This window comes from Eulemur rufifrons, chromosome 14, assembly GCF_041146395.1.
Source record: "Eulemur rufifrons isolate Redbay chromosome 14, OSU_ERuf_1, whole genome shotgun sequence".
NCBI lineage: Eukaryota > Metazoa > Chordata > Mammalia > Primates > Lemuridae > Eulemur > Eulemur rufifrons.
Window position 1 is genome coordinate 15,579,904 of NC_090996.1, and position 27,584 is coordinate 15,607,487.

Here is a 27,584-nt window from a genome sequence, read left to right on the forward strand (position 1 = left end):
GGGCGCGAGCGGCCGAGCGAATCCGAGCGCAGCCGAGCCGGGCCGAGCCGGGCCGAGCCGGGCCGGGCCGGGCCCAGGAGCGCGCGGACGATGCGGGCGGCCGGGCCGGGGTCGGCGGGTCCCTGAACCCCGTGGCCGGGCCAGCGAGGGAGCCGGAGGCGGCGGGGCCCGCCATGGCCGGGGTCAGCTACGCGGCGCCCTGGTGGGTGAGCCTCCTGCACCGGCTGCCCCACTTCGACCTGCAGTGGGAGGCCACCAGCAGCCAGTTCCGGCCCGAGGACACCGACTACCAGCAGGTGCCGTGGGGCCCCTCTGGGTCGCGGGGTCAGAGGCCCCGGGTCACGGCCTCTCCCCTCCCGGGGTCACGGCCCCTCCCCGAGGGTCTGAGGACTCTCCACCCCCACCCCCATAGCGGGGCACGGCCGCCTCCCCCTCGTAGGTCGGGCCCGCGTTCTTCTCGAGGGTCTCCCTGGTCATGGGCCCCCTCCTCGAGGGTCATGGCCTCCTCCTCAAGGATTCAAACACCCTCCAACCCCCATCGCGGGTCCACGGCCCCCTCCAGATTCCAGCCTTCTCCTCTGGTGTCACTCAGGCCCGTTTCTAGGGTTACGTGGAGCCGTCTCCCTCCCCTCCGCGGATCCCCCCTGCCAGTTGTCTGTTCCTACCGCGGCCCCCTCCCTCACTGGGGGCGGCCTGGTGCTTTCCCGGCAGAGCCTCCTGCGAGGACCCAGGGCTCAGAGGCCGAAGGGATGGAAGCCTAAGCACTGGGTGCAGGCGGGAGGGGATTCCTGGCCCCCTCACCCCAGCTGGGAATCCCATTGCCAGGCTCTTCGTAGGTGAAGCAGTGCCAGCCCTCTGTGGCCGGTAATGACCCCATGCTGGGCGGTCAGGTTGTGGGATGTACACAAAGTGCCAGGCGCGGCTGTGGGAGACCAGGCTGCCAGGAGCCCCTGTGGGAGGGAGGCCAGGGAGGGAGGCCCGGCCGCAGGGATGTACAGTGGGCCTCGGCCTGGGAGGCGGCAAGCAGCTGAGCCCAGGCAGAGCTGGGGGCGGCGGGGGCCCTTCGCAGCCCTCTCCCAGTGGAGCCCAAGGCCTGGCACCATGCCAAGCCCCAGCGCCACCCCCTTCCCTGAGCCAGTGTCATTTGAGTGCAGGGCAGGGGACCAGGCTGTGGGCATTTCCTTCCTGCCTAGGGATCCGGATTCCAGAAGCCCCGTGACCTGGGTGCCTGGTCACCCGCAACACCTCTGGGTTTTTCTCCAGATAGAGCATGGCAGAGCCCAGGGTGGGGTGGGAAGGGCTTTGCCTATCAAAGTGGCTTGGGGACCCAGTACCCCATGGACTGTGTAGCACCTCACCTAATCGGAACCGCGTTGTCTGCGGCCTCCCTTATCCAGAGGAGGAGAACCGGAAGTAGAGCAGCAGGGGGCTGTCGTGCAGCTGGCTCCGCAGGGGAGCTCACTGCTCCCAGCCTCTGTGCTCACCTGCCCCCAGGTGCCCCAGCCCTGTTGCCAGCGTTTCTAAACAGATAAGAAGGGGGCGAGGGATTTGCCCAGGCACGCCCAGAGATAGCAGTGAGGAGGGAGACTGGGATTTGTATAAAATCTCATGCCCACATTCTAGAAGCCCAGCGCTGGGCGGGGGGCCGTTCAGTGTGGGGGCAACACACACTTCTCTGTGCTCCCTAGGAACTTCGATGTGTGATGGCTTTGTCACGCTCGTCCCTGGAGGACCTGTTTAAGCTGCAAGGAGGGTGTGCCTTACTTGGGAAAGTTCTCTGCCCTGAGGATTTGGCCCATTTGTCAGTTCTGAAGCTCCAGGGCAGCCCTGGGGCCCCCAGGGTGGCTGTTACCTGCTGGCCTGCGCCTGCCACCTGCCCATGCTGACTGCCACAGTTGGACTTGCTGCCGGCCCTCCAAGGTGCCTGGATTCTGGGATGCGTGGTAGGGAGTGAGTGAGGGGGTGAAGCCTACAGCTAGCTCATGGGAGCCTGGGGTGGTGGCCAGGCCCCTCGCTCAGCCTGGCCTCCTCCAGCAGGCCCCTCTGGCCCTGGGAGGCCCTGGTTGGGGTCTGGCCTCTGGGAGTGCTGTTCTGCCCCCTCCGCTGCTCCCTGCTCCGCTGTGGGAGGGCTCTGACTCACTCTCCTGCCTCCTCTCCGAGGAGCAGAATTAGCCACTGAATAATTCACGATATGGAAACCAGCCTGTCTCCATCCCCCGCCGCCTCCGCCGCTGGCAAAGGGCCGGAGCAAGCAGACCTGGACGTGCATCCTGCCCTAGCCTTCTGGGTGCTGGGGCTTTTGGGCAAGTGCTTGACCTCTCTGAGCCTTCATCACCTCATCCTAAAATCTGGGCCGGGTGTGCCTTCTTTGCAGTGTTGCCTGGGGGTGGAGGGCCAGGAGCTCGCCTCCTAGGGGGGCGCCTCACGTGAGGGTCCTTCCTGCCTCCCTTGATGAGGTGTCACCAGCTGTGGGGCTGGCTGCCCTGGTCCCACTGAGGGGCATGGACCCCTCATCCATCCTGACCCAAGGCAGTCTGTGATCTGTCCCCAGCTGTCCCCCACTGACTGTGCCCTGCCAAGGAGGAGGCTTCTGCCTTGTGGGCTTTCTGCGGGAAAGGAGGGGCCTGGCACCAGGAGTTGGGGGCTGTAGCATGGGGACCAGCCTTTGTCCTTTGCTATTTCCTGTCCCCGTAGTCCACTGTTGGGAGCCCTGTTTCAGAGCCTATATGGGGCTGTCTGTCACACAGCCCTGGGAGGTGGGGACTGTTGCTTCCATTGTATAGATGAGCAAACAGGCTCCGAGCAGGGGATGGGCTGAGATCACAGAGTGAGTACGTGGCGGAGCCTCCGTCCTGCTCAGGCCCCTGCCCCTGCCCCACAGGGATGCTCCACTGCAGGGGGGTGTGACTGTGGAATTAGCCGTGGTGGAGGCTGGAACTTGGGCCCCCGAGCCCCAGCTGGCCCTATGCCGAGGGCTTCAGCAGTCTTTTCCAGAGAGAGTTGGGATTCTGTAGCCCACAGGTTTAAGATTTCTCTTGGGACTGAGGGTCTCAGGCCACCTTCCTCCCGAGGCCCCCATCCTGGGAGAGAAGGGCTCCCAGGGAGAGCATGGCCCATGGTGGGGCCTGTGGCATTTGCTGCATGGATGGAGCACAGGAAGTCTGCGGGTGTGGGTCCTGTAGGGGCTGGTGGCATCTGTGGAAGGGCTTCTGGGGTCTGCTCTGTGCTGCTCCACTCTCGTGCCTGTCTCGAGGGGCTGCTGGCTGGGCTCCCCGGGGCTGGGCCATCACCAGCACGCCCAGAGCTCCCTGCGCTGCCTCGCTGGGGCTGCCAGGGTCTCACACGCGTGAGGCTCTCGTCTTACAGGGGAGAGATGGGAGGCTCAGAGGAGGCATCAGACTCCTGGTGGCCCTACAGGAGCTGGCAGGGCTGGGCCCAGATGCCTGGGGACCTGGCATAGCCGGGCCAGTCTGTCCTCTGGCCGTGGGTAGGGAGTCCTGAGGGTTAGCTAGCAGAGCCTTCTCTTTGGCTGGAGTGTCCCGGGCCTGGGTCCCAGCTCTGGCACTTCCTCCCTTGTGAGCTTGGGTGGCTTCATTTAGTGGGTCTGCCCACCCAGCTCTTGTCAGCTCTTCACAACCTGCATGACCCTGTGTCCTCAGGCAGGGACTGAGTTTCTGGTCTCTGCCCCCAGCCCCTCACTCTGGTCTGTTGTCTCCACCAGCCCAGGGGCCGGCAGCTTCTGCCGCTGATGCAAGAGAACAGTTGTGGCCAGTGGTCAGGGAAGGCTTCCTGGAGGAGGTATTACCTGGCCTGCTATGGAGGCTGCCAACGCCCAGAGGGCTGGGACTTGCCTGCCTCCCCCAGGTGCCAGCCTGGACTCCAGCGCACAGTGGGCTCGCTGGCCTGCCAGCCTTCCAGGGTAGGTGGTAGCACTTGCCTCAGGCTCGCCTGGCACGTGGGGCCATTTCCCATTGGAGCCCTGAGTGTTCCGGTGTTTTGGGCGAAACCCTGATGAGAGACTGAGGTAGCCATGCAGAGACCCTGGGGAAGAGGGCTCTGGGAAGCAGGAAGTGGGAACAGCACATGCAGAGGCCCTGAGGCAAAGAGAAGCCTGAGGCTCAGGGAGGCACCCTCAGCCCCAAAGAAGGGAGCATCCGGGAGTGTCCCGCGGGTGTGCTCATGCACGGGGCCTGTGCTGCCCCAGGAGGGGTGAGCTGTGTCTGGCGGCCAGGCCCAGCGGCCACTCAGGGGATTTGAACTCAGGGTGTGTGGCCCTTAGGGCCGATGGTCTCCTAGCAGAGCTTGGTGCCCGGGCTCTTAAGACCGCAGCACCTCGGTTCAATGCTGTGACTCCCGCAAAGTCAGCTGCATGCCCAGTCTCAGGCTGGCGGCAGAGCGACTGTTCCTCTGGGTAGGGATGGACGGCCTGTTAGCCTCCTCCCCACCTCCATGGAACATTTGGGAGAAAGGGAAGAACATGAGATGAAAGGTCCATCCAGCTGGTTTTGTCCCAGCACATGTATTTGTAGGGTGGGTGTCACTTAAAGCTAGAGTGGCACCGTATGTAGCCTTGTTGCCGCCTGCTTTCGAAACATCATGTGTAGCGTTGGGCAGTGTCCATGGCCCTTGGGTCCAGAGGCTTGTCCAGCATCCCATGGCGCAGGTCGGGATTCTGATATTGCAAGTGATAGACTGTACCAGACATAGAGCACCCCTAGGGAACTGGATGGAAGCTTCTAGAGAAAGCCCTGTGTGGACAGGAGCTGATGAGCTAGGCTCGGGGGTGCAGGGAGCAGGGACCCTGCAATGGAGGGTGGGTGAGGAAGCCCCTGCTGGGCCCGTTGATTCGGACGTTCCCCTCTGGGCTGGTGTCTGGTCCCGGGGAGAATCTGAGTGGCCGAGCTTCGTCATGCCTGCCTTCTGGCCAGGGGAGTGTGACGCTGTTGGCTGGAACCACCAGGTCCATAACCCTGGGGCAGGTGTCTCACCACCCGCAGCCCGGCCTACTGCCTGGAGTCCCATTTTGGGCATTTTGCTGGCTCCTGGCTTTTGTGATTCTGGGGCTGCTGTGGCAGCTCTGTCCCTGGGAGTCTCTCTGGGTCTCTGCTTGTTTCCTTACAGTGCAGTCTGGACCTTCAGGAAGTCCCCAAGAAGGGAGGTCTTCAAGACTTTTCCGGGGGGTGTGGGTGCTGGGAGGCGATTCTTCCTCAGGGCACCGGCTGCCCCTCCCTGGCTGCAGCGGTGCCGGGGCCACTCGGTCTGTATCTGCCCCGCAGATGCCCCTGGACTCCAGGGCCCCTCTTCCTGGAATCCTCATGGCGCTAGGGGACAAGCAGGGAGGGGACGTCAGCTGTTCTGGCTGCTGGCCGGGGCTCTCGGTCATGTTCTGGAGGAACAGAGGGGTCTGCAGTCAGGCCCCTAGGCCATCGCTGCTCTGCCCAAGAGGCTGTGCTGTTTGCTTCTAAAGCACTTTTTGTTGGGGAGCCAACCAGTGGCCCTGGGAGGTGGACACTGTCACCCCAGCACAAGCAGCAACTGAGGCCAGCTGGCATGGGGCTCTGGAAAGCGGGGGCTAGGGCTCCTTGCCTCCCTGCGGACATTTCAAGCGTAGTTTCGAGCCTGGGGTGGAGGGTCCCTGCCTGGGAGGCTCGGGGTGTCTGGACCGTAGCCCTCCGCCGGTCAGTTCTGTGAGGCCTCAGCTAGAGCAGGGGCGCTGAATTGGGGGGACTGAGGTCAAGGGCAGGGGAAGTGCCTTATGCGTCCACTGAGGAACTGGGTGTGTGACCGAAGGTGCTGGTGTGGCGGGATCCTGAGAGGGCCGCTGTTCCCGGGCCTGCCCCCCAGGTCTGCAGGGAGCCCTCCCCGGCCCTATGCTGGGCCTGCACGCAGCCCCCAGGGTTCTCATGGTCGGAGTGCGGGGCAGGGCCACAAATCCACCACGGCTGCAGCTCAGCATGGGGAGGCCTGGGGGGAGCACACGGCACTGTGTCACCAGGGCCACTTTCCAGAGATGTCCCTGAACTAAGGTCCCCAGAAGGGGCCTGCCCCTGCCCCTCTAGAATTGGGGGTGCTGCTTGCCTGGGTGCCCGTGGTGGTCTGGTCTGCTCAGGGCCGTGAAGGCTGCACAGGGCCGTGGCCAAGGCCGGACCTCCAGCCCAATGCCAGGCGCAGGACGGCCCTACACTTGATGCCAGCTGGCCACAGGCTGCTGTGTTCTTGTCTGAAGCCGGGGAAAGGCGTGGGGTGCTGGCGTGTGCCCCCAGGGTACTGGCCAGAGCTTGCAGGTGGGCCAGGTGGGTGGGCAGCCAGAGGGCAGCCAGCGTGTCCCCAGATGGGCACACTCCAGTATCTGCACACATATGCAGTCCTGCAACACATGGGCTGCTCTCAGCCCTCAGTTGGCGTGTCCCTCTCCCCCCGAGAGGAGGCCGGCTGAGGCCTGAGTCCCCATGGGGGCAGCACCCACTGTGGCAGGGCTAGGCCCAGCGTCGGCCACGGCCGTGGGAGGAGGCCGGACTGTGCAAAAGCCTGAGTGGCCAGTTCTACCTCTGGGGAGGGAGTCCTGCCGGCTCTGGCCATGTGCACTCTGGGCTGAGAGAGGGGCACTCCAGCTCTGACCCCAAGTCCAGGGTTGGGCCGTGTCCTCTTGGCTGCCTCTCCCTGGTGGGGGCTGAGCCTGGGGACAGGGCTTCAGTCTGGTGGGTAGCCGGGCTGGGTCTGAGGCCTGCGGCTTTGTCGCCAGGGTGGCTGGTTGTGGGGTGCACGCAGGCAGGCTTGGAGAAGAGCAGGGGATTTTCTGGGTGTTCACGCTGGAAGACGTGTCGGAGTGCGGGGACCAAAATAGACATGCTTGCTGAGCAAGGCCGTGCCTCCTGCCGAGTTCTTTGGTGTCTGTTCCCACATTCGGGGGAGGGCGAGGCGTGGGCAGCAGGACAGCTGGGGCCGGCTGCAGCCATGGGGAGGCTGCGAGCCTTTCTCTGAGGTCTCAGCCGGAGGAGTGCTGCCTCACTGGGCCTCCTTCCAGGCGGTTCCTGGAGAGCGAGGTGGCAGGGAGTGTATCCCGAGGGCGTGTGGGGCCTCAGGGGTGGGTCCCCATACAGCCTGGTTGCCTGGACCTGGGGCTGGGGCCGGGACAGGCAGTTGGGCCCCTCCCCCTGGCTCCCTCATGGCCACAGCTGGCTGCGCTTTCTCCAGGCATGGCAGGAGCTCACCGTCATGGAATTCGTGAAACCCAAGCCCAGCGCAGAGGAAAATCTGTTTTTCATTTTGGGCAGCATCGCTGGGAGCCTGGGCCCGTATGTTGTAGGATGGGGGCTGCAGGCCACGTGGCCAGTTGGGGCCTCGAACCCGCCAGCCTGGCCAGGGCCAGGGCCAGGGCTGAGGCCTGTGACGCGGGAGCCCCGCTCTGTGTGAGATGGGGCCCCCCTGCCAGCCTCAGGCCCTGGATCTGTACCGCCGGTGCCAGCCCCACCCCAGGGGGTCTGGGGACCCACCAGGCAAAGGAGGTGCTCCGGCCCAGGCTGGCCCTAGCAGAAGTGGGGTGCTGTGTGGTGGGAGCCCCTTCTCAGAGGGGAACACCAGATGGGGAGTGGTGGCAACAGCTGGCACACGCTGAGCCGACCCTGGCACCCCCAGTGAAGACTCGGCCCTCCTGGTGCTTCCGGCCAGAGCCGCCAGCCTGCCTTGGGGTGTGGGAGCCTGGCAGCTTCTCAGACACCCCCAAACCTTACCTCTTCCTCAGGTGGAGGGACTTGGCAGTTGCAGGGTGAGGGTGGGGCGGGGGGCCACGCCTCTTCCCTCTCCCATCTGCCCTGCCTGCCCCCAGCCTGTCCGCCAAGAGCCTCCACTCTGCTGTCGGCCCGACCAAGCCTGGTCTCAGCTGCCAGTGGACCTTGGGCACATAGGAAACATAGGCGGCCTTTGCTCACGCTGTCCTCCACCAAGAGTGCACTGCCCAACTAGCACGATGCTTGACTGGCCTTTACTGAACCCGTGATGGCAGTTTGTCAGTGTGACCAAGTTCCTCTTCCTGGCACCCACAGCGTCTGAATTTCCCAGACTTGTAACCCCCACCATGCAGTCCTGGAGTGCCGTGTCCATGCCTGGGCCCCTGGCCACACCCCAGGCCTGGGCCGAGTAAGATGAACACACATGCTCCTGTTCCAGAATCGCCCTGGAGTCAATAGGGGCCAGCGGCCCTCTCTGTGGACACTCAGTCCCCACTCTGGGGAGGTAGATGTGACTCTCTGCAGTGACTCAAGCCCCACTCTGGTGGGCAAGTGTGACCATCACCCTACTGCACCTGTGCACACAAAGGCGCATTCTGGCGAGGTCCAGGTCCCTTGGTGGACTTGGCTTGGACTCCCCTGGAGCTGCCCTAGCTGCCTCTCACCTGAGGCTGGGCTGGCAACAGGCGCAGGCAGGGCTGAGCTGATGTGGCCAGGCCTACTGGCCACCACCTTCCCTCAGGGTTTCGGGGCCTCCTCCTGCCACTGTTGTGTGCCCCTGCCGAGCTGTGCACTGAGGCACAGGGGCCCTTGCTGGTCCCTCCCTGTGTGGTGAGTCCTCCAGTTGTGTGATTTCGGGCCAGTCCCTGGCCTCTGTGAGCCTAGCAGTACTGCAGGTCCCCATGTCTCCCTTCTCTCCCCTGCTGAGCACTAGGCGCCTGGCCGGCCCTCACCAATAGCCCAGCCAAGAAGGCAGCAACTGTGGCTGGTGACAGCAGGGTGGCAGGATGGTGCCTGCTGTGGCTAGGGTTGGGGGCCTCTGTAGGCTTCCCATCAAAGCCCCTTCGAGGACCCCGCAGTGGGCCAGGGGCTCCCTAGCTTGGCCACGGGCTGTGCTGCCCGCAGAGGGTTGAGTGGACTGGGCAGCTTGCAGGTAGTTGCCAGGGCAGCTGCTCTCCCCGGGTGTGTGCGCGTGTGTGTGTGTGTGTGTGTGTGTATCTTAGAGGCATGTGTTCAGCGATTCAGCAGGCCAGCTGGCTGTGGTTTGGTGTGGCAGGTTGGCGTGCTCAGGTGCTGCCACCAAGGTACTCCAGGAACTGTGAGGATGCCCAGCTGGTGCCACCTATGCAGGGCAGATGATGCGCCCTGTCCTGCAGGCATGTGTGGCTCTCCCCCCATGGTGGCCTGGGGCATTTCTGTGTGGCCTGTGCTGGTGCTAAGCCTGGCGTTGCACACGTGGGTGCACGTGCCTGCGTGGCTGAGGACTGCCACGTCCAGGCTGGGCCTAGAGACAAGTGGCGCATGAGCAGGGGCCGTGGTAGGCGTCAGGGTGCAGGCTCACACACACCCTGTCCCCGCGCTGTGGGTCCTGTCCGTGGAATGGAACCCCCTGCCACCCAGGCTTTTCCTAAGGACTTGGTGGCACATGGGCCCTCCCCTCTCAGAGCAGGGCTGGCTTGGGGCCCCACACCTGTGCAGGTGGCCGGGACGGGGTTGAGAGTCTTTGCTCTACATGAAAGACACACAGAATATGATTTGGGCTCTGGTCTGTGACTTCTGGAGACATCCTAGAGAAGGTGGCCTGTGCCGAGTATTGGGGGACAGTGAGGTTCCCTGACAGGGAGAAGGTTCCAGGCCCAGGGACAACATGTGCTCGGGTCTAGAGGCCAGAAAGCACCGTGCCCAGCCCAGTCCTGCATCCTCCTCACCTGCCGCTGCCCCTGTGCCCTGGCAGGCTGAGCCCTGGGGTTTGGGTCCCCGACAAGCCTGACAACCTCAGAACCGCCTGGTCTGATTGGGATGGGCTGAGGCCTCAGACCCCAGCTCTCTGGCTCGCTGGGGGTTTCCAGAGTGGGTGGCGGTTTTCAGGGTCTTAGGGCCCCAGAAGAGAGTCTGGCGCAGGACAGGGAGGGGCCCCTGCTTTGGGGGCTGCAGTGACCTTGGGAAGGCTGAGTGGGCCAAGTGGAGAGGGGTGACCCAGGCTGCAGGCAGGGGTCGGCCGGGCCCCTCTGTGCCTGCGCCCTGCCGGCCCAGCTGGCTGCTCACCTCGCCTGACCGAGCCCTTACATCACTTCCACCGCAGACGGAAAATTCCATTTGGTCAGAGCGCAGATGCTGATCAGACATTTCCCATTCTCTTTCTGAATGGGCCCGGGAGGAGAGGAGGGGCCGTCAGCCGCATGGAAAGAAGTGGCTGGGCCATGGGAATGCCATTGGCACCCTGGCAGGAGGCCATCCCCTAGAAATCTGGCCTCCGGCGGTGGGGGCAGAGGTCGCACTGGCAACAGTGCTCTCCATGCAGACAGCCGGGCTCGGGCGTGGTGTGATAGGTGCCCGGGCCTCTGGGCAGAGGGAAGCAGGGGCCCCGTTTGCTGGGCACCCCGATGCCTGGCCTTGTGCCCCAGACAGGGACAAGCCCTGCATGTTCTCAGTGGTTGGCTAGGACCCTGGTGTCCTGCTGGCCTCCCCTTGGTGTAGATTGGGAGGGTGCCGTCCTTGTCCTCTCTCTGGGGGAACCGAGTGAGGCTGCCCTCTGGCCCCAGCAGCCAGCCAGTTTACAGCTGGCCCCTCTGGGGAGGAACACGCCTGCCAGAGAGAAAGCTGCCCAGCCTCTTGGAGTTTAGGGGGAAGGGGAGCCCCATGTTTCTCAGCCCCTTCTGTGTGTGAGCTCCACGCAGCAGTCTTGAGAGGTGACCTGGAAGGTGGGCACAGAGAGGCAGGGTGGCTTTCCCTGCTCTGTGGATGAACTTGGCGTGGCCACCCATGAGGTGCAGGCAGACCCCGGGACACAGAGGGTGGACATGGGGGCCCAAAGCGCTTCCTGGCACTGGGTGAGAAGAGGGGAGGAGGAGAAAGGACAGGGGATGCGGGACACCTGCTTCCCTGAGTCAGGGGATGGGTGTGCCGGCACCTGGAGCTCTGCCTGTCACTGCCCTGGGGCTGGAGTAACTCTTGAGTCCCTAGGTGACACCCGCCCCGGAGCCCCAGGACATGTTCTCACCCTCATCACCTGGCCTGGGGTTTCGTGGGTGCTGGTCCTGCCCTCGCCCTGCCCCAACTGAACAGGAGTAGCCCATGGCATCTGTAGGTGTCCCCAGGCCAGACCCAGGGTCTTGGCCCCCCCCAGGCGCTGTTCCCAGCCTCTACACACATCGGCTCATTTCATCCTCATTGTAACAAGGCAATGTCATTGTCTCCATTTTATACATTTTATAACTGAAGCACGGACCTCAAGGTCACATTCTAGAACCGGGTGGAGCAGCCTTTGGGCCTCAAGGCTCTGGTTCACCAGTAAACCAAGCTGCCTTTCTCAGGCCTGAGTTTTGGGGGTGGCTATGGGGGTCCTGTCCACAGCCCCTCACTCCCCATGGCTCTGTCCCCCAGCAGGCACATGTTGGCCTCTGGTGGCCCCTGGGGGCGGGGTGCCAGCAAGACTGTCCACAGTCATCACAAACTGAGCAGGGCCCAGACTCTGGTTTCCTGTCACCTCCCTTGCAGGTGCCAGGCCCTTCTCTCAGGTGACAGCCCTGGGTCGGGGGGGGGGTTCGGGGGGTGGGAAATGGTCACAACCATTTCACAGAGAAAGAACGAGGCCCAGAGGGTGGCAGGGCCTGACCAGAGACGGGAAACCCACAGGTGGTGAAGCTGGGGCTCAGGCCCCTGCACGGCAGCGTCTAGGGCCTCCCATGCCCGCTGAGACAGCTCCGACAAGTTCCTGTTTTTGTTTTAATAAGGAGATAGTTCATGCTCATGGTTAAAAAAAACACGACAGCCACGTGGGATGGATGGGGAGCACAGCCCCTCCAGCCCTCCCAGGGTGGCCAGCAGGGGCTGCCCTAGTGCCTTGCTGACCACTCTTGGTGCTCGGCACCCTCGGGCCCTAGCGCTGGCCCTTCTTGGATGTGGATATGGAGCAGGAGGCCGACCTGGCGCTGTTTAAAATCTCCGACCCCCTGGTGCTCCCAGCCTGGGCCACCTTCTGTTTTCTCCTAGCACCTCCCACCTTCCAGCAGGCCCCACAGTTTTCTTATGACGATGTGCAGGTGGCTCTGAGGGCAGGGGACTCCATTGTCTGCCAGGTCTCTGCATGTGCTTGGCGCCCAGCACCTCGACTGGTGCCTGGCAGTGTCTGCCACCAGCTGTGGGCACCTCCTGCCGGATGTCAGCCCTCTGCACGAGGCGCTGCGGCCAAGGGGTGGGAGAGATGGGCTTGCCACGCCCCAGATCCTGTTTGGCCGGTAGTGTTTATCTCATCTGGCAGAGGGGAGTGGGTGGTCCTGGCGCCCACGAGGAGGTGATCCCAGCCTGCAGGCTCTTTGATGTGTCCCGATGATCACCCCATCACCGGTGGACACGCCAGGCTGCCAGAGCCAAGGCTTGGCGCCTGCTTAAGTTCTGCCTGTGCATGCCTGGGATCAACACCTCATGTCCCCCAGGCCCCAGCTTCCTCAGCCCCAGGAGGGACTTCCCTGCGAGGATGTGAGCTCTAGGTGAGGGATGCAGCCCAAACAGGCTCTCCTGGGGCTGGTCCGATGGTGAGCAAGGCGGGGCTGACTCCAGCCAGGCCAGGAGGGCTCACCAGAGGGGCCAGGCAGGGCTGCGGTGGGCTGGCTGACATGGCCCCCCAATCGTGGGGAGCCCCAGGGTAGCCCTGGCTATGGAAGTGCAGATGTCGTGGGCCCAGGTCCTTTAGAGCAGTGGTCCCCGGAGGAGTGGTCAGCTGCCCTGCAGGTGTGCCCCTAGCCTCTGACCTGTAAAGAAGAGACTGGCGGGGCCTGCGGTGACCAGGGGTGGGGTCAGCACCTCCTGGCCACGCCCAGCCCCATGCAGGTGAGGGCAGACCCAGGACGTTGCTGTTCCAGGCACCCTGACGTTTACTGAGGATGGCTGTGTGCAGAGCCTGGTGCTGGCGGGGTGGGGGGTGCTGCCAGACTACAGGACCGGGCAGGGGTGGCCCCCACCATGGGACGGGCCTCTGAGTCTTGGCGGGTGCTTGATTCCTCCCCAGGGGCCCCCACTGCAGCCTGGCCTGTCTGCCTCCCTGTGTGATCTCAGGTGAGGGCCCTGGGGCCTCGGAGGCCTGTCTGTGACGCGCCAGGGCCCTGGCAGACCTCTCCTGCCGTGCAGGGGCGGTGGGCGTCTGCACCTGGGCTGTACGAAAGGGAAGCTGCCCACCCCGGTGCCCTGTTTGCTTGTTGCTGGGCAGACACAGGGCCAGGGATGTTGGCCGGACAAGAGCTGCAGCCTGTGACCGAAGCCTTATGGTGGAGCCCTGGCCTGTCCCTCAAGGGTCCCCCCATACTGTGCCCTGGACGGGGGCAGAGGCCCAGCCTCCAGATAGCACATCAGCCCCCAAAGCACCAGCATGGGCCCTAGTCAGCACCTCTCTGGCCAGGTGGAAGGTGGAGAGGCCACCTCTGGTGTGGGCATCAGCCAGCTTCTGGGAGGGCAGGGAGTGCCATCCTCCTGCTTGCTGCCTGGCAACTGTCTCCTGGGAGATGGCCTGCTGGGCGCTGGGCCTGCCAATCCTGGGATCCTGGTCCCAGTGCCCTCCGTGGCGGAGCCTTTCTTCCCAAGGGGGACCAGGCAGGGGATGTTCTGCCTCTGCGGCTCCCTCCCTCAGCGCCAGGGAGGGCTACGTTGCTGAAGCGTTGAGATGCAGGAAGTGAGGGGGTTTCTCTGCAGCAGCTCCAGCGAGGGCAGCTATGGGGTGCCTCATGGCCACCCCACAACACTGATGGCTACCATGTTGACATCCACTCCAATGTCCACTCCTGTGGGCACTTTCCCCAGTTAGGCCCTTCAGCCTCTTATAGTACTTGGCCCCCTTGATGAGGCGCAGCCCAGTGTCTACCCCACCCTGGCACAGGAAGTGTGCAGAGCTTCCGGAAGGATTGTGCCGTGGGCAAGGCCACATGGCCAGCAAGTGTGGGCACGTTGGAACCCAGGAGTATAGGGTTGTGAGGCCCGGGTCCTTTCTCTGTAGCTTCTCTGAAGCCCGGTTCCTTTTTTTCTTTTTCTTTTTTTTTTTTTGAGACCATCTCACTCTGTCACCCTGGCTAGAGTGCAGTGGCCTCATCAAAACTCACTGCAACCTCAGACTTCTGGGTTCAGGAGATCCTCCTGCCTCAGCTTCCCCAGTAGCTGGGACTATAGGTGCATGCCACCACACCCAGCTAATTTTTTCTATTTTTAATAGAGACAGAGTCTCGATCTTAACTCAGGCTGGGCTCAAGCAGCCCTCCCACCTCGGCCTCCCAGAGTGCTGGGATTACAGGTGTGAGCCACTGTGCCCAGCCTGAAGCCCAATTTCTTCATCATGCAGTGGGGGCGAGAGCAGTGGCCGGCACAGGGAGGAGGGTGGTGTCCAGGGAGGAGGGGCTGGCGCCTGACAGCTCTGGGCTGCAGCCAGCACCCTCCCTTCCCCCCAGCGGGTGCTCAGGAAATGTTACTGCTGCATCAAGTAAACCACTTCCTGTGGGGGGCGCCGGCCTTGGATAGGAGGGCCCTGGTGTCCGAGTTCTATGTTGTCTTTTCTGTCCGGAGGCCTGGGGGTGCAGCACCAAAAGGCCGTTCTAGGAGCCAGGCCCCAGCCTGGCTAAGGAGCTCTGTGTGGCCGGGAGTGCCCATCTGTAGCCTGTGCGGGTGGTGTCCCCAGGACTGCTACCACGGCTATGTGAGGCGGGGCCACCTTCTCGTCAGTGTGACTCCACCAGGCAGCGACCTCTCCCCACTCCGCATTGGGGGGGTCCCTCCCTCACACAGCCCCAGACCGAACTTGTGATGGGGTCACCGCACTGCTCACCTCTCCTATGCTCATGGTAGCAAGGGGAGCTCAGCCCCTAATACTCAGCACTAGCCCTGGGGAGGGGGCTCCCTCCCAGGACCGAGGTAGGAGCTCTCTGGGCCTGGAAGGGCAGGGTCCTTCCTGGTGATGAGGATGGGAGGTGATGCTCACAGCCCGGCCCTGGCGGGGTGACCAGGATGTCACCTCTCCAGGGGAGGCAGCACCAGCCCTTTCTACGAAAGAGAAAACAGGTGCAGGAGATCAAGGGACCTCCTCAGCCACATGACCAGTCAGCAAGGGTGCTGGCCCCGCCAGCCTGCTGGGTCCCTCTGTCACCCTTAACCCCTGGCTGCCCACCACCCACTGCCTCTTCTCAGGGCCTGGTCAGGCACCCTTGTTCAAACATATCCTGAGCCCCTGCCCTACACTCAGGGGCCCAGGAGGTGACAGGCTCCCATGGGGAGGGGGGCGCTAGGCCTGGGAGGGGACCCCATGGCCTTGACAGAGGCATGGAGGCCTTGAGTGGGCCCACCTGGCCCCTCCTAGTGGGGCTTGGGGCTCTATCTTGATGTCCTGCAGAGTTGAGGATGACGAGTCTGAGGTCCCAGGTGTGGTGTTCAAGTCTGGGTGAGCACAGGAGTGTCACTTAGGTGTTGGGAGCCTCCATACCTCACCTGTAAGTCAAAGACAGGGCCCACCTCCTAGGGCTGTGGGCAAAATTAAATGCGAGTGTGTGCCAGGCCCTAGGTCGGGGACGGGCGCGGAGTTCGCTGTTACAGTTTTCTGGGGGTGGAGGGCGGGGTCCAACCCTCCAGCACCGCTTCTCACCCGCCTGCAGGCGCTGCTGCTGCTGGGAGCCACCGCCCTGGCCTGCCTCGCCCTGGACCTCCTCTTCCTGCTCTTCTACTCCTTCTGGCTGTGCTGCCGGCGGCGCAAGAGTGAGGAGCACCTGGACGCAGACTGCTGCTGCACGGCCTGGTGCGTCATCATCGCCACGCTGGTGTGCAGGTGAGCACGGTGGGGCGGGGCCGGGGGCGGGAGGGCGGGGCTCGCGGTAGGGATGGGCGGGGCCGAGGGACGGACCGGCCCTGCCCTCACCCGGCCCTGCCCCCGCAGCGCGGGCATTGCTGTGGGCTTCTACGGCAACGGGGAGACCAGCGATGGCGTCCATCGAGCCACCTACTCGCTCCGCCACGCCAACCGCACGGTGGCCGGCGTCCAGGACCGCGTGAGTGGCCAGGAGTTGGGTTCTGGGGAGCTCTCCTCCTGCTCCCGAGCCCTGCGAATGTGCGGGCGGGCAGGGCCGCTGCGGGTGTGGGCTGTGCAGGAGGATCCCGCGCCCACGGGGACTGGGGCGCCCGTGCCTGGCCTCACGCCCGCCGGCCCTGGCGCAGGTATGGGACACCGAAGCAGCCCTGAACCGCACGGCAGAGCCCAGCCTGCAGAGCCTGGAGCGGCAGCTGGAGGGGCAGCCGGAGCCCCTGCGGGCCGTGCAGCGGCTGCAGGGCCTGTTGGAGACGCTGCTGGGCTACACAGCCGCCATCCCCTTTTGGAGGAACCCTGTGGTGTCGCTGGAGGTGCTGGCGGAGCAGGTGGATCTCTATGACTGGTACAGGTGCGACTGCACTCGCTTTCCTGCCCGCCCCACCAAACCGAATGCGCCTGGGTTAAGCATAGCCTTCCCTGAGCTAGTTTTGTTCTCAGCACCTAATACTTGAGGTTCTGCAGGTGGGGGCAGCCAGGGCCACTGGAGCTCACAGGCAGTGACAGGAGTCCCCCAAGTGGACTTTTTCAAGAACCAACATTGTCCCCATGTGCCAGAGCTGCCTGTGGGGCCCCTTCTTGGTGCTAGGCTTTTTGCCCCTGCTCTGCCTGGCCTATGCTGGTGCCTCCTTGCCCCCCTACCCCCTCGTGCCCCTCTCCCCGGCCTGTGTCCACTGGTCCCTGGCCTACACCCACGGTTGCCCGCAGGTGGCTGGGCTACTTGGGCCTTCTGCTGCTTGATGTCATCATCTGCCTCCTGGTGCTAGTCGGCCTCATCCGGAGCTCCAAGGGCATCCTGGTCGGGTGAGTCCGGGTGGGGAGTCGGCCACCTGTGGGCCCGCGGCGGAAGGACCGGGTGAGGCACGCATAGCACCTACCCCCAATCTGTGGATCCCAGCCACAGGGTCTGCAGTGGGACCTGCATGAGACCCTTGCTGGCTTGTGCACCTGTGGCCAGTGTCCTGGGCACACTTGCGCTCACCCTGGGCTTGGTTTCCTGCTGTGCCCCTCTTCCGGCAGGAGTCTACACCTGGGGTACTTGTAGTCCAGAGGCCTGAAGCAGCCTGCCCAGGTCCCCAAGCAATTGGGGACACCAGATCAGGCTGGGGCCTCCTTTCTCTGCCTCGCCCTGTCCTTGGCTCTTGAGGCAGCCTGGGTTCCAGCCTGGGCTCTGCCACTTACTAGGCTGGTAACCTTGGCCAGGTGGTTAATGAGTGCTGAGCCTCGATCTCCCTGTCTGGAAGACAGGTGACTGCTTGTGCAAAGGGTCGCTGTCCCCACTGCACAATTGCACAGCCATGTCCTGGCTCCTCCCTAGGCCAGGCCTGAGAGAGATCAGAGGACAACAGTCCGGCCCCCACCCTCATAGCACTCACAGGCTAGCAGAAGATGAATGAGTGAAACGTGCCATGTGCTAAAATCGAGAGCGTCCTGGAGCAACACGGAGCCGGGGCGGGAGGCAGCAGGAGGGAGTGCAGACCGGCAGGGACTGCAGTGTGCTCGCTCTGCCCCGAGGAGACCTGGGAGAAGGGGCGCTGAGCAGAGGCCTGAGGGAGCAGGGAGCACTTGGACACTTGAGGAAGGGTGTTTGATGCCAGTGTACACAGAGCTGCAGAAGGCCTGTGTGTCTGGACCGTAGGGGCCAAGGGAGGTAGGTGAGCCCAGGCCGAGGTTAGCCCCCTTGGGCCACTCTGTGGACAGCAGGCTGCGGGGCCCAGAGTGAAAGTGGCCACTGTTATCTGCTAAGGAGAAGCGCCTGCGGAGGGGCTGGGATGCCACCTGGCCTTCCCCACCCTCCCTGCCCCCAGCTCTGAGCTCTCCGGGCCCCAGGCCAGCCCGCCCAGCCAGGGAGGGGCATCTGTCTGGGCCCTGGGCTTTAAGCACCTCTGGCTGAGGCCAGGCCATGGGAGGAACCACAGCCCCAGTGGGGACTGGACCCCCAGATGTGCCCTGGCACCTGCCTTCTGGCCTGCAGCCTGCAGGCCACACATGCCCAACCCCCAGCCTGGGGGCTGCTGACCGCCTGTCTTTGCCCCAAGGGTCTGTCTGCTGGGCGTCCTGGCCCTGGTCATCAGCTGGGGCGCACTGGGCTTGGAGCTGGCCGTGTCTGTGGTGAGTGGAGGAGGGGACCAGTGAGCCCCATCTGCTGGGCTTGGGCACAGGGCAGCCACGTTCCTTTTCCCTCCCCATCTCCCCGAGGTCACTGGGTCCCGAGAGCAGTGGGAACCTACCATGCACTCAAGCACGTCCCTGCCCCCAGGTCCACACTCCACCTTCCTGAGCCAAAAGGAGACCCTGGGGGCGGTCCCGGGGTGGGGGCAGCTTCCCTTTGAGGCCAGCTTGGTCACCCCCTTCCTGCCTGCACCTACCCCAGGGCTCCAGCGACTTCTGTGTGGACCCCAACACCTACGTGAGCAAGATGGTAGAGGAACACTCAGTGCTGAGTGGGGGTGAGTCTGCAGCGGGGTCAGGGGGAAGTGGGAGGGCAAGGCGGCTGAGGCAGAGATGCCACGCTCTCAGGGAGACAGGTTGCGGGAGGCTCTGGGGGGATGGGGCACAGGGGCCAATGACAGGGGCGGGGGACCAAGTGGTCTGGTCAGGGGAGGCCTGCCAAACAGGTGGCGTCAAAGTTAAGCCAGAGAAGGCTGCATCTTGTGCAAAGGCATCTTGTGCTGAGGCAGAAACGTGATGAGTTTGCGAGGCAGGAAGTGGACCAGTGGGGCAAGGAGCTTGGGGAGGCCACAGGGCTGGGTCACGGTGGTGACCCTGGGCTTTATTTGGGCAGGCTATTGGAGGGAGGGAAGCGGAGGAGAGATGGGACCCACGATCGGAGTTCCCTTTGAAAGCTTCTCCGGGTTGCTGGGGTCACCAGGGTGGCGAGGGGGACTCCTCAGGCAGGAGAGAGTGGAGACAGCAGGGGCCGAACACTCGGGCGGAAGGTGCACAGGGCTGTGCTTTGACTTCCTGGTGAGCAGGGTGCAAGGGCCCTGGTCTGGGTGGCTCCTTGCAGCAGGGCCATGAGTCATGTTGGGGGCTGGGGGAGCAGGCCGGAGGCGGGGCAGAAGGTTTGGCCAGGTTTGCGACTCAGGGTGGACATCAGAGAGGCAGGATGTGGGACTCTGGGAGTCGGGGTGCAGTCAGGCTGGGCACTGCTAAGCTTGTGGGGCCCCGTTATGGGAGTATTATGCGTTCCCTAACAGAAAACAGAGGGGCTGTCCCTGCGGGGCACCGAATCGCCTGGAAAAGCCCATCCCTGTCAGGACCGTCCTGTCACCCTTTGTCCACCAAAGCCACGGGATTAGCTTGTGGGCTGGTTTTATAGCTCATTTTGTGGAAGGAACCAGTTCCACCGAAGCCTGAGGAGCCCCTCACCTTACCCTGGGGGTGAGGGTGGGAGGAGTGGGCCCGCGCTGCTGGGGCTGGCAGGGCTGGTGACCGCTGGCCCCACCCTGCCCTCGGCCCTGGTGCCAGCAGCCTGGGCTCTCCGGGTCCCCACTGCTTGGGCTCGTGGGACCTTGGCAAGCACAACAGCCCCCACTGTACTTGAGTGAGCGCGCGCGCACACACACACACACACACACACACACAGGTGCTCAAGTGCACACGTGTGAGTGTGGGCTCCAGCCTGCAGGCCAGAGAGCCCGGCACAGAAGGCCACAAGGCCAGCAGCTGTATTGGCTCCATTTGACAGGTGGCTAAAGTGAAGACCGGTGCTTTATGTTTCTGAAAACTTTTATTAGGTTTTCAACTTTTAAAACCTTGTTTTTTTTCTTTAACATCCTTATATAATTGGAAGAACTAAACTTGTAGAGAGTTCAGAAGGTGGAACCCAAGCAAGGGGCAGGTGTGTGGGGACCCCAGGCTCGTTGAGGCTGGATGGGAGCCCAGAGCCCAGCCCTGGGTGCAGGGGCAGGTGCAGATGAACGCAGACACACGTGCGACATGCATGCATGCAGATAACACGCGCACACGCATGCAGTCACACGCTAATGGTCTGGGCTCAGCTGCTGCGCCTTCTCTCTGCAGATATCCTGCAATACTACCTGGCCTGCTCGCCCCGTGCTGCCAACCCCTTCCAGCAGGTGAGAGTGCAGCTGGCCCTAGGGGGCCAGGGGCGGGGGCCAGAGTATGCGGGGAGAGTCTGAAGCACCCCGTTTCTGTGTGGGAGAGGCCCTGCAGCCTGCAGGACTCCGGCTGCTGTGGGAGGTAGCTGGATGGGGGCTGCGCTGGGGTTACTACCCTGTGCCCTGGGCGCAAGCCTTTTGGGGTGACCTGGTTAACACACCCCCATCCTTGGGACTCCTGGGGCTGCCTGTGGTGTGTGTGAGAGGGGCCCCGGGGACATCTGCAGAGCGGCAGTCTGTTCAGGTGGCCTACCAGAGAGTCTGTGGGTCTGCAGCAGCAGCTGGCCAAGCCCTGGCCCCCCTGCCTGTCACTTCTCTGTGCCTGCTGGGCCCCCTCGGTGCTGGGCTTTGCTCCCCAGAGTGGTGCCTGGTTCAAGTTACCACCGCCCTATTGGCCTGCCCGCAAGGCCTGGGGGGTCGGGGGGCCTGGGGAGGGAGGGAGGGAGGGGGAGGCAGGCCGGCCCCCGCCCCCACTGCCATCAGCCACCTCTCCCTGGAGCAGAAGCTGTCGGGCAGCCACAAGGCACTGGTGGAGATGCAGGACATCGTGGTCGAGCTCCTGAGGAGTGTCTCCCAAGAGCACCCGGCCACCAAGGTGAGGGCCTGCAAGGGGGAGGGGAGGTGCGGGCAGGGACCCTCTTTTCTCCGCATGAAAGAAATTTGGGGTACAAACACAGCTCAGGGCAAATTTGGGAAAGGCAGTGGGCTGGCCAGACGGGGACCTGGTATTAGGTCTGGGGGTGGTTCCGGTTTTCTCCCCACCCTTTCTACCTTCCTTCCCTCCCTCCTCACTCCTCCCTGGGGTTTGGGGTAGGTTTTTAAAAATAATTTTGTTGGCCGGGCATGGGGGCTCGTGCATGTAATCCCAGCACTTTGGGAGGCCAAGACAGGAGGATCACTTGAGCCCAGGAGTTTGAGACCAGCCTGGACAACATAGCAAGACCCCATCTCTACAAAAAATGTTTAAAAAATTAGCCAGGGGTGGTGTGCGCCTGTAGTCCCAGCTACTTGGGAGGCTGAGGCAGGAGGCAAGCACAAACACACTACAGGATGAGGCTCACTCTGCACAGAGTTTTGTGTGCTGTTTTGTCACTTAATGCATCGTAAGAATTTTCTCTTGTCTTTAACTATCCTTTAAAATATGAGTTTTGAAGCCAGAACAGGTCCCACGCCAGTAGATGTGTGGGTGGTTTGCTGTTTCTCTTACAATAAAGGGAGGTCTGTCTTCACGTGGTGGTGGCCACACTGGACAGCCATCTGTGGGTCCTCATGTCCTCGGCAGGCCCCGTGAGTCCAGGGCACACGCTGAGGTCTCCATTTCCGAATGGCCAGGGTCCTCAGGGCTTGCCCCAAGACCCCAGGATTGAGGGTGGTCTCAAAGGCAGGTTGTTGGATAGAAGGAGACCGGGGTGGAGGAGGTGGCTCTCGAGGGGGCGTGGCTGGCATGGGGCCCCCTTCCAAATGAGGTGCTGACCTCGCCTGGTGCCTGTGCCCCAGGACCCCCTGCTCCGTGTCCAGGAGGTGCTGAATGGCACGGAGGTGAACCTGCAGCACCTCACCGCCCTGGTGGACTGCCGCAGCCTGCATCTGGTGAGAGCCCACTGCCCGGGGCAGAGGCATTGTGACCTGGGGGCAGGGAGCAGGCGCGCAGGCACTCAGGAGGATGGGGACTCAGGGACAGACAGTGGGTCCTCAGCTCAGTCTCGGCGGGATGGGTGGTCCAGGACACCAGGGCTGGGCCAAGGGCCTCACACTGCCTGTCCCCACTTCTCCTGTCTCTGGGTCTTGCCATCTCGTCCCTACCCGGCCTCAGGACTACGTGCAGGCGCTGACCGGCTTCTGCTACGACGGCGTCGAGGGCCTCATCTACCTGGCCCTCTTCTCCTTCGTCACTGCCCTCATGTTCAGCTCCATCGTCTGCAGCGTTCCGCACACCTGGCAGCAGAAGAGGTGAGGGGCTCAGACGGTGCTGGAGCTAGGCCGCACAGCATGCAGGACTTTCAGGGGCGTGCCCTTCTGAACACCCATGACCCAGTCCCCAGAGGTGAGGGACAAATGCCTCCTCCCCTCCTAGCACTCTAGGCCTCTGTAGCATCTCTGAGACCACCAGCTCCCAGGTGAGCATCCCCATTTCACAGAAGGAAACTGAGCCCAGAGGAGCTCCTGGCCTGGGTCATGCAAGTCCAGGGCAGGCAGGGAGGACTCTGCCCCTCCCAGGCAGGCATCCCCCACCCCCGGGTGCAGAGCTGTGGGTGGGAAGGCAGCTGTGCAGACTCAGCTTCCACAGGCGGCAGTCCAGGTGGCCATGGTCTCCAGGTGACCAGGATAGGAGCCAGCTCCCCAGGAGCTGCTGTGTGCTTATCTTTGAAGTGGGGGTCCTGGTGGCCCCTGCCTCAGTCTCCCCACTCAGTACTGGGTTGAGTGGTGTCTGGGAGTGCCAGGCTCCTTCCCTTGCTGGGGCGCCCATGGCTCATCTTTCAGACTCCATCCTCCCTCCAGTTTGGGCTGTGGCAGCTTCTTTGTGGCCCAGGTTGGATGGCAAGTAGCTAAGCTCAGATTTCTTCTTTTGTCTGGATTTCTATTCTGTTATCTCCATTGTGGTGGTTGTGGTGGTTGTGGTGGTGACAGTGATTGTGGTGGTGACAAAGAGATGGTCATGGTGATGGTGGTGGTGGCAGCGATGGTGATGGTGGTGGTGGTGGCGATGATGATGCTAGTGGTAAAGGTGGGGATGATGATGATGATGGTCATGGTGATGACGGTGTGTGTTGTTGGTGGTGATGGTGGCACTGATGGTGATGATGATGATGGTGGTGATGATGGTGATGGCGACGATGATGATGGTGCTGGTGAGAATGATGATGGTGATGGTGGTGATGATGGTAGTGATGATGGTGATGGTGGTGATGATGACGGTGGCAGTGATGTGATGGTGCTGGTGAGAATGATGATGGTGACGGTGGTGATGATATGGTGTTGTGATGGTGATGATCATGATGGTGGTGATGGTAATGATGATGATGGTGGTGAAGGTGATAATGATGATGGCAGTGGTGGTGACGGTGGCAGTGGTGATAAAGATGGCAGACAGGAGTAGCTATAAACACACCCCTGAAACCACATGGCTAGGTTCATATCCTGATTCTACCCTTGCTTATTGTGTGACTGTGGGCAAGTCTCTTAACCACCCTGGGCCTCAATTTCCCTAACTATGAAAAGGGAGTTGTAAGAGGACACACCTTGAGGGTCGGGTGAGCACTAGGTAAGCCACTACTGGCCCTGCTGTAGGCTTGACTGATGGTCACCACTCAGCCACCAGCAACCACTGTCCTCACCGCCATGAGCCCAGCCCAGCATCCCTTCTGGGCCCAGGCATGGCGTGGAGGGCTCCGGAGTAGCAGAGGCCTGGCCCACAGCTCCTTCGCCCCGCCCTGCAGCAGCCTGCAAGGAGGACTGGACAGGAAGCCTGAGGATAGCAGGGCAGGGAGAGCTGGCTCAGGCCACTCAAGGGTGCACATAGTCCCTGATGGTCCTGCAGAGCCAAAGGAGGGCATTATGGCCTCCAGGCACTGGCCTTCTATGCTTCTCCAGGAGGAGCCCTGGGCCCTTCTTTTAATAAGCAGACAGCATCGCCATGTGCAGGCCGCAGTACGGGGCCTGGCACTCAAGTGATCCTCGGGTCTGTTAGCACCCCACCTCACAGGGGACAAGGCTGGACACAGAGCCCTGGGACCTACCTACAGTCCCGCAGTGTGTACGTGGCCGAGCCAGGGCTGGGACCATGGGTATCTGCACCAGAGCTGACCACCGCGGGTCTTGTGGCTGGCTCCTTCCTGCCAGGGCCTGAGCCTGGGCTGGGTGTCCCTCCCTGCAGAGGCCCCGATGAGGATGGGGAGGAGGAGGCCGCCCCAGGGCCGCGGCAGACCCACGACAGCCTCTACCGCGTCCACATGCCCAGCCTGTACAGCTGTGGGAGCAGCTACGGCAGCGAGACCAGCATACCGGCCGCGGCCCACACCGTCAGCAACGCCCCGGTCACCGAGTACATGTGAGTCCTGGGGAGCAGGCCAGGGCCAGCCTAGGTGGGGCCAGGCAGAGCCGAGGCCTTGGGCAGGCACCCACACTCGCTACGTGGGGTCAGCCTGGCCTGCCCTGCCTCCTGCTCCCCGGGGAACCTGGGCAGGGGCCGTGGGGAGGCATGTGGTCAGAGGGAGTTTCTGTGTCTAGGGCACAAGGATGCTGCGGCCAAGGACTCTGTGCCCTGGCTACATGGTGGGCTCTGGCCAGGGCAGGCCTGTGAGCCCCCCTGAGCCTTTGGTTACTGTGGACCCAGCTGTCCGGGCTCCCAGTGGGAACACTGTGCCCACAGCTGTGGAAGGCAGGACCGAAGGCGGTGCTGGGCAGAGCTGGGCGGGCACAGGCTCTGCCTGGCTCGAAGATGGGGCCTCTCAATCCGGATCTGGGACCACTATGGCCACTGGTCACTCACAGCCATTCTCTCCCCTCCTGCCTCAGGAGCCAGAATGCCAATTTCCAGAATCCCCGCTGTGAGAACACCCCACTCATTGGGCGCGAGTCCCCACCACCCTCAGTAAGTGTCGGGGCAGGAGGGTGGGTGGGGGGACACAGCCTCAGAGGGGGTCTGCTGCGCCGCTGCCTTGGTGGTCTGGTGTGGCTCTCACAGGCCGTGTGGGCTCTGGGGGCAGCTGTGAGCATCTAGCACTGGGGACCAAGAGGGCTCTCTCTAGTCGGGGCCTCTCGCAGGGCGCCTGGTCTCAGTGGACAGGGCCAGGAGGGCTGGCCTGCTCCTCCCGGCTGGCCTTCAGGCACTCTGGGGCCAGAGTGGGCCAGCTGCCTGGCAGGTCAGCTCTGGGCCTTGTTCTGGGGAAGGGGAGTGGGTGGGCAGGGTGTGACCCTGGAGGAGCTCTCCTGGCTCACACAGGCCCTGGCCCCTGTCTCTTCCCACCCCACTGGGTCTCTGGACTGTGGGGGCCTCTCCCTCCACACCCCTACTCCCAGCGGCCCGGGCCCCTTCCTCTTTCTGCCTTGACTCTTCTCCCGAGTGTCCACCTGGCCTTGGCCTCTGGCTACTCCAGAGTCCAGGGCATCCAAAGAGTGCTGGGCTGGGCCTGGGGTCCCCTCTGACTGCGGGAGCGAGACGAAGACAAGCGCGGGTAGGGCGGTTTTGGTGCCAAAGAGAAGCAGTTTGTGGAGAGGCTGGGGGGAGGGGACTGGGCCGCAAGGACAGAGGCCAAAGGCTGTTTTGCTTCCAAAATAACTGCCTCGTGGCCGCCACCATTGTGCCCGCAGCACAGAACTGGGCCTGGGGTGCCCGGGAGCAGGGCCTGCGAGGACCAGAGGCCGTCCCAAGCCACAGGCCCCCATGTCACTCAGCCACCCTTGTCCTCATCACACGGCCCCACGGCCTGCTCCCACCGGGTCCCCCGCCCCGGTGTTGAGGCTGCCCTCTCTCTCTCTCTCCTGCACCCCACCCCCCGGGCCCTCCTAGCGCTATCTGGCTGCCCTGGACTCTGGCAGCCACGCGGGCTGGCAGTTTAAGCCCATGGACAGCGCCCGAACGCTGTGGTAGCTGTGCCCTCAGAGTGACAGGTACTGACCCACCGGGTCCCCCACCCCGCACGGCCGCCCGCCTGCGCCTCCATGCCTCCGCCCTGCACTCACTGCCACCCCCCTCCGGCGCTGGCCTTGGGCTCCATCGGTCCTGCTCCCTCCGGGCCAGCTCTGGGCGGCACAGCCCAGCCACACACAGACCTGAACGCCGGCCTCACAGCAGGAGCACGAGCCCCCTCCAGACTGTGCCACCAGCTGCAAGTGGTCCTAGGCCCTCTTGTCACCTCCCAGTGAGGAAACCACCCACCCAGGTCCCTGTGTCTCCTGGGCTTGGGTTAGAGAGCGGGGCTCGGCCCCTGGGTGTGTGGCCGGCAAGCCCGGCCTTGGAGGTGCGGCCTCGTGTTGGCCCTTCCCCACCCCATGCCCCTGCCCCGCTGCATGTCCCTGGAATGACATGGCTCCTAGGGCCACTGCTCCTCCTTCCTGCCGCTCCTCACGGCCGCCCGGCAGGCTGCTCACACCCTGCGTCCCAGGAGGGCTCTCGGGCCCAGGAAGCATCGTCCCTTGGGATCTGAGGACTTTGGGGAAGGGCCCGAGGCCCCTGGGGTTCTGGAGCCCATTTGGGGTGCGTGGGCCAGCCTGCCCAGCCCCTTACCCTGGTGGCCCTTGGCACATGCATTGGCCTTTGCCCGCCATGGGCATGTGGGCCTGAGTACACACCTTGTCCATGTGTGTTGCTCTTTGAGCACGTACCCACGTGTACACCCGTGCACTCACTCGCACACACACGTGCACTGCTCAACGTGGTGAGGGTGGTCAGGTGTGCAGCCATCTACAGAGCCGGGTGCATGGGGCTGCCCCTCCAGCTGCCTCTGTCCGAGTCCGGGCCCTGGGAGGATCCTGCAGCTCAGTCCCCTGGGAATAAGGGACAGGCACACACCGCCTGCTCATCCCTGTACCGCGCTCCAGCCAGGGGCCCTGTGTGGCTTCTGGGGGTGACGGGGCAGAGCAGCTGGGAGGGAAAGCTGGGGTGCCCCCAGGCTGGGGCCTCCTACTCCTGTGGGCTTGGCCCCTGGGGCCTGTGGCCTGGCTTCAGAAGGACCCTGCATGGCACAGGAGTGGCCTTCGTGTCCTGGGCACGGGGTGCAGTTAGGGTCTTTGAGCTCTGGCTATGGGAGTGGCAGAGCTCTGCCTGGCCCGAGGCCCAAATGCCAGCGATGTGGGCATCGGGGGCCAAATGTGCCCCTCTAATGGGGGAGGAGACTGGTCTCGGGGCAGGCTTCTGTGCCCTGGGGGCCGCTGCCGCCCTCAGCCCCAGTCGGCCCTCCCAGAGCCCCCTCCCCATGGGGTTTGTCAGCCAGGCCTCGTGCTGTCACATTCTGCCCCCAGGGTTGGCTCTGGCTCCCGGAGCCAGGCCCAGCTGAGGAGGCCCCGGCGTGCCCAGCGCCCTCTGACCAGCACCCCCTGTCTCCCTGCAGTACACCTCCAGCATGAGAGCCAAATACCTCGCCACGAGCCAGCCTCGCCCCGACTCCAGCGGCAGCGGCCACTAGACCGCGCTCCAGGCAGCCACCCTCCCCACGTGCCAATCGCCCCCTCCCCGTGCCAGCACTGCCGCTTCCACCCAGGGCCATCCCCGGATCTCCGCGCGCCACGCCAGGCCCGCCTCGGACAGGCACATCTGCAGGCCGCTTGCCCCTCCTCTCCCCTGCCCGCAGGGGCACAGTTGAGAATCGGGGGCTCTGGACCCGCGCCCCCAACTTGAGTCACACACCTGAATGCTGCTGCCAACACCCCTGCCCTGCACGGCCACCCTCTGCCCCTGGATTCGCCGAGCCCACTCTGGGCAGGTGCTTGTGCCGTGACACGTTCCCTCTGCAGCCGACGCCGCTC

At 63.6% G+C, this 27,584-nt stretch overlaps 1 protein-coding gene across 1 annotated transcript; it reads left to right on the forward strand.

Annotated features, from left to right (window-relative positions):
* The first annotated feature begins 22 nt into the window (after positions 1–22).
* On the forward strand, positions 23–27,245 carry TTYH3 (tweety family member 3). Its single transcript, XM_069486641.1, has 14 exons — positions 23–296; positions 15,572–15,741; positions 15,850–15,961; positions 16,128–16,348; positions 16,705–16,800; positions 18,036–18,108; positions 18,371–18,446; positions 20,023–20,078; positions 20,623–20,715; positions 21,618–21,710; positions 21,934–22,070; positions 23,995–24,168; positions 24,636–24,711; positions 27,170–27,245. Exons 1-14 carry the CDS (start codon positions 174–176, stop codon positions 27,242–27,244), a joined length of 1,575 nt encoding a protein of 524 aa, XP_069342742.1. The 5' UTR covers positions 23–173; the 3' UTR covers position 27,245.
* Positions 27,246–27,584: the final 339 nt, after the last annotated feature.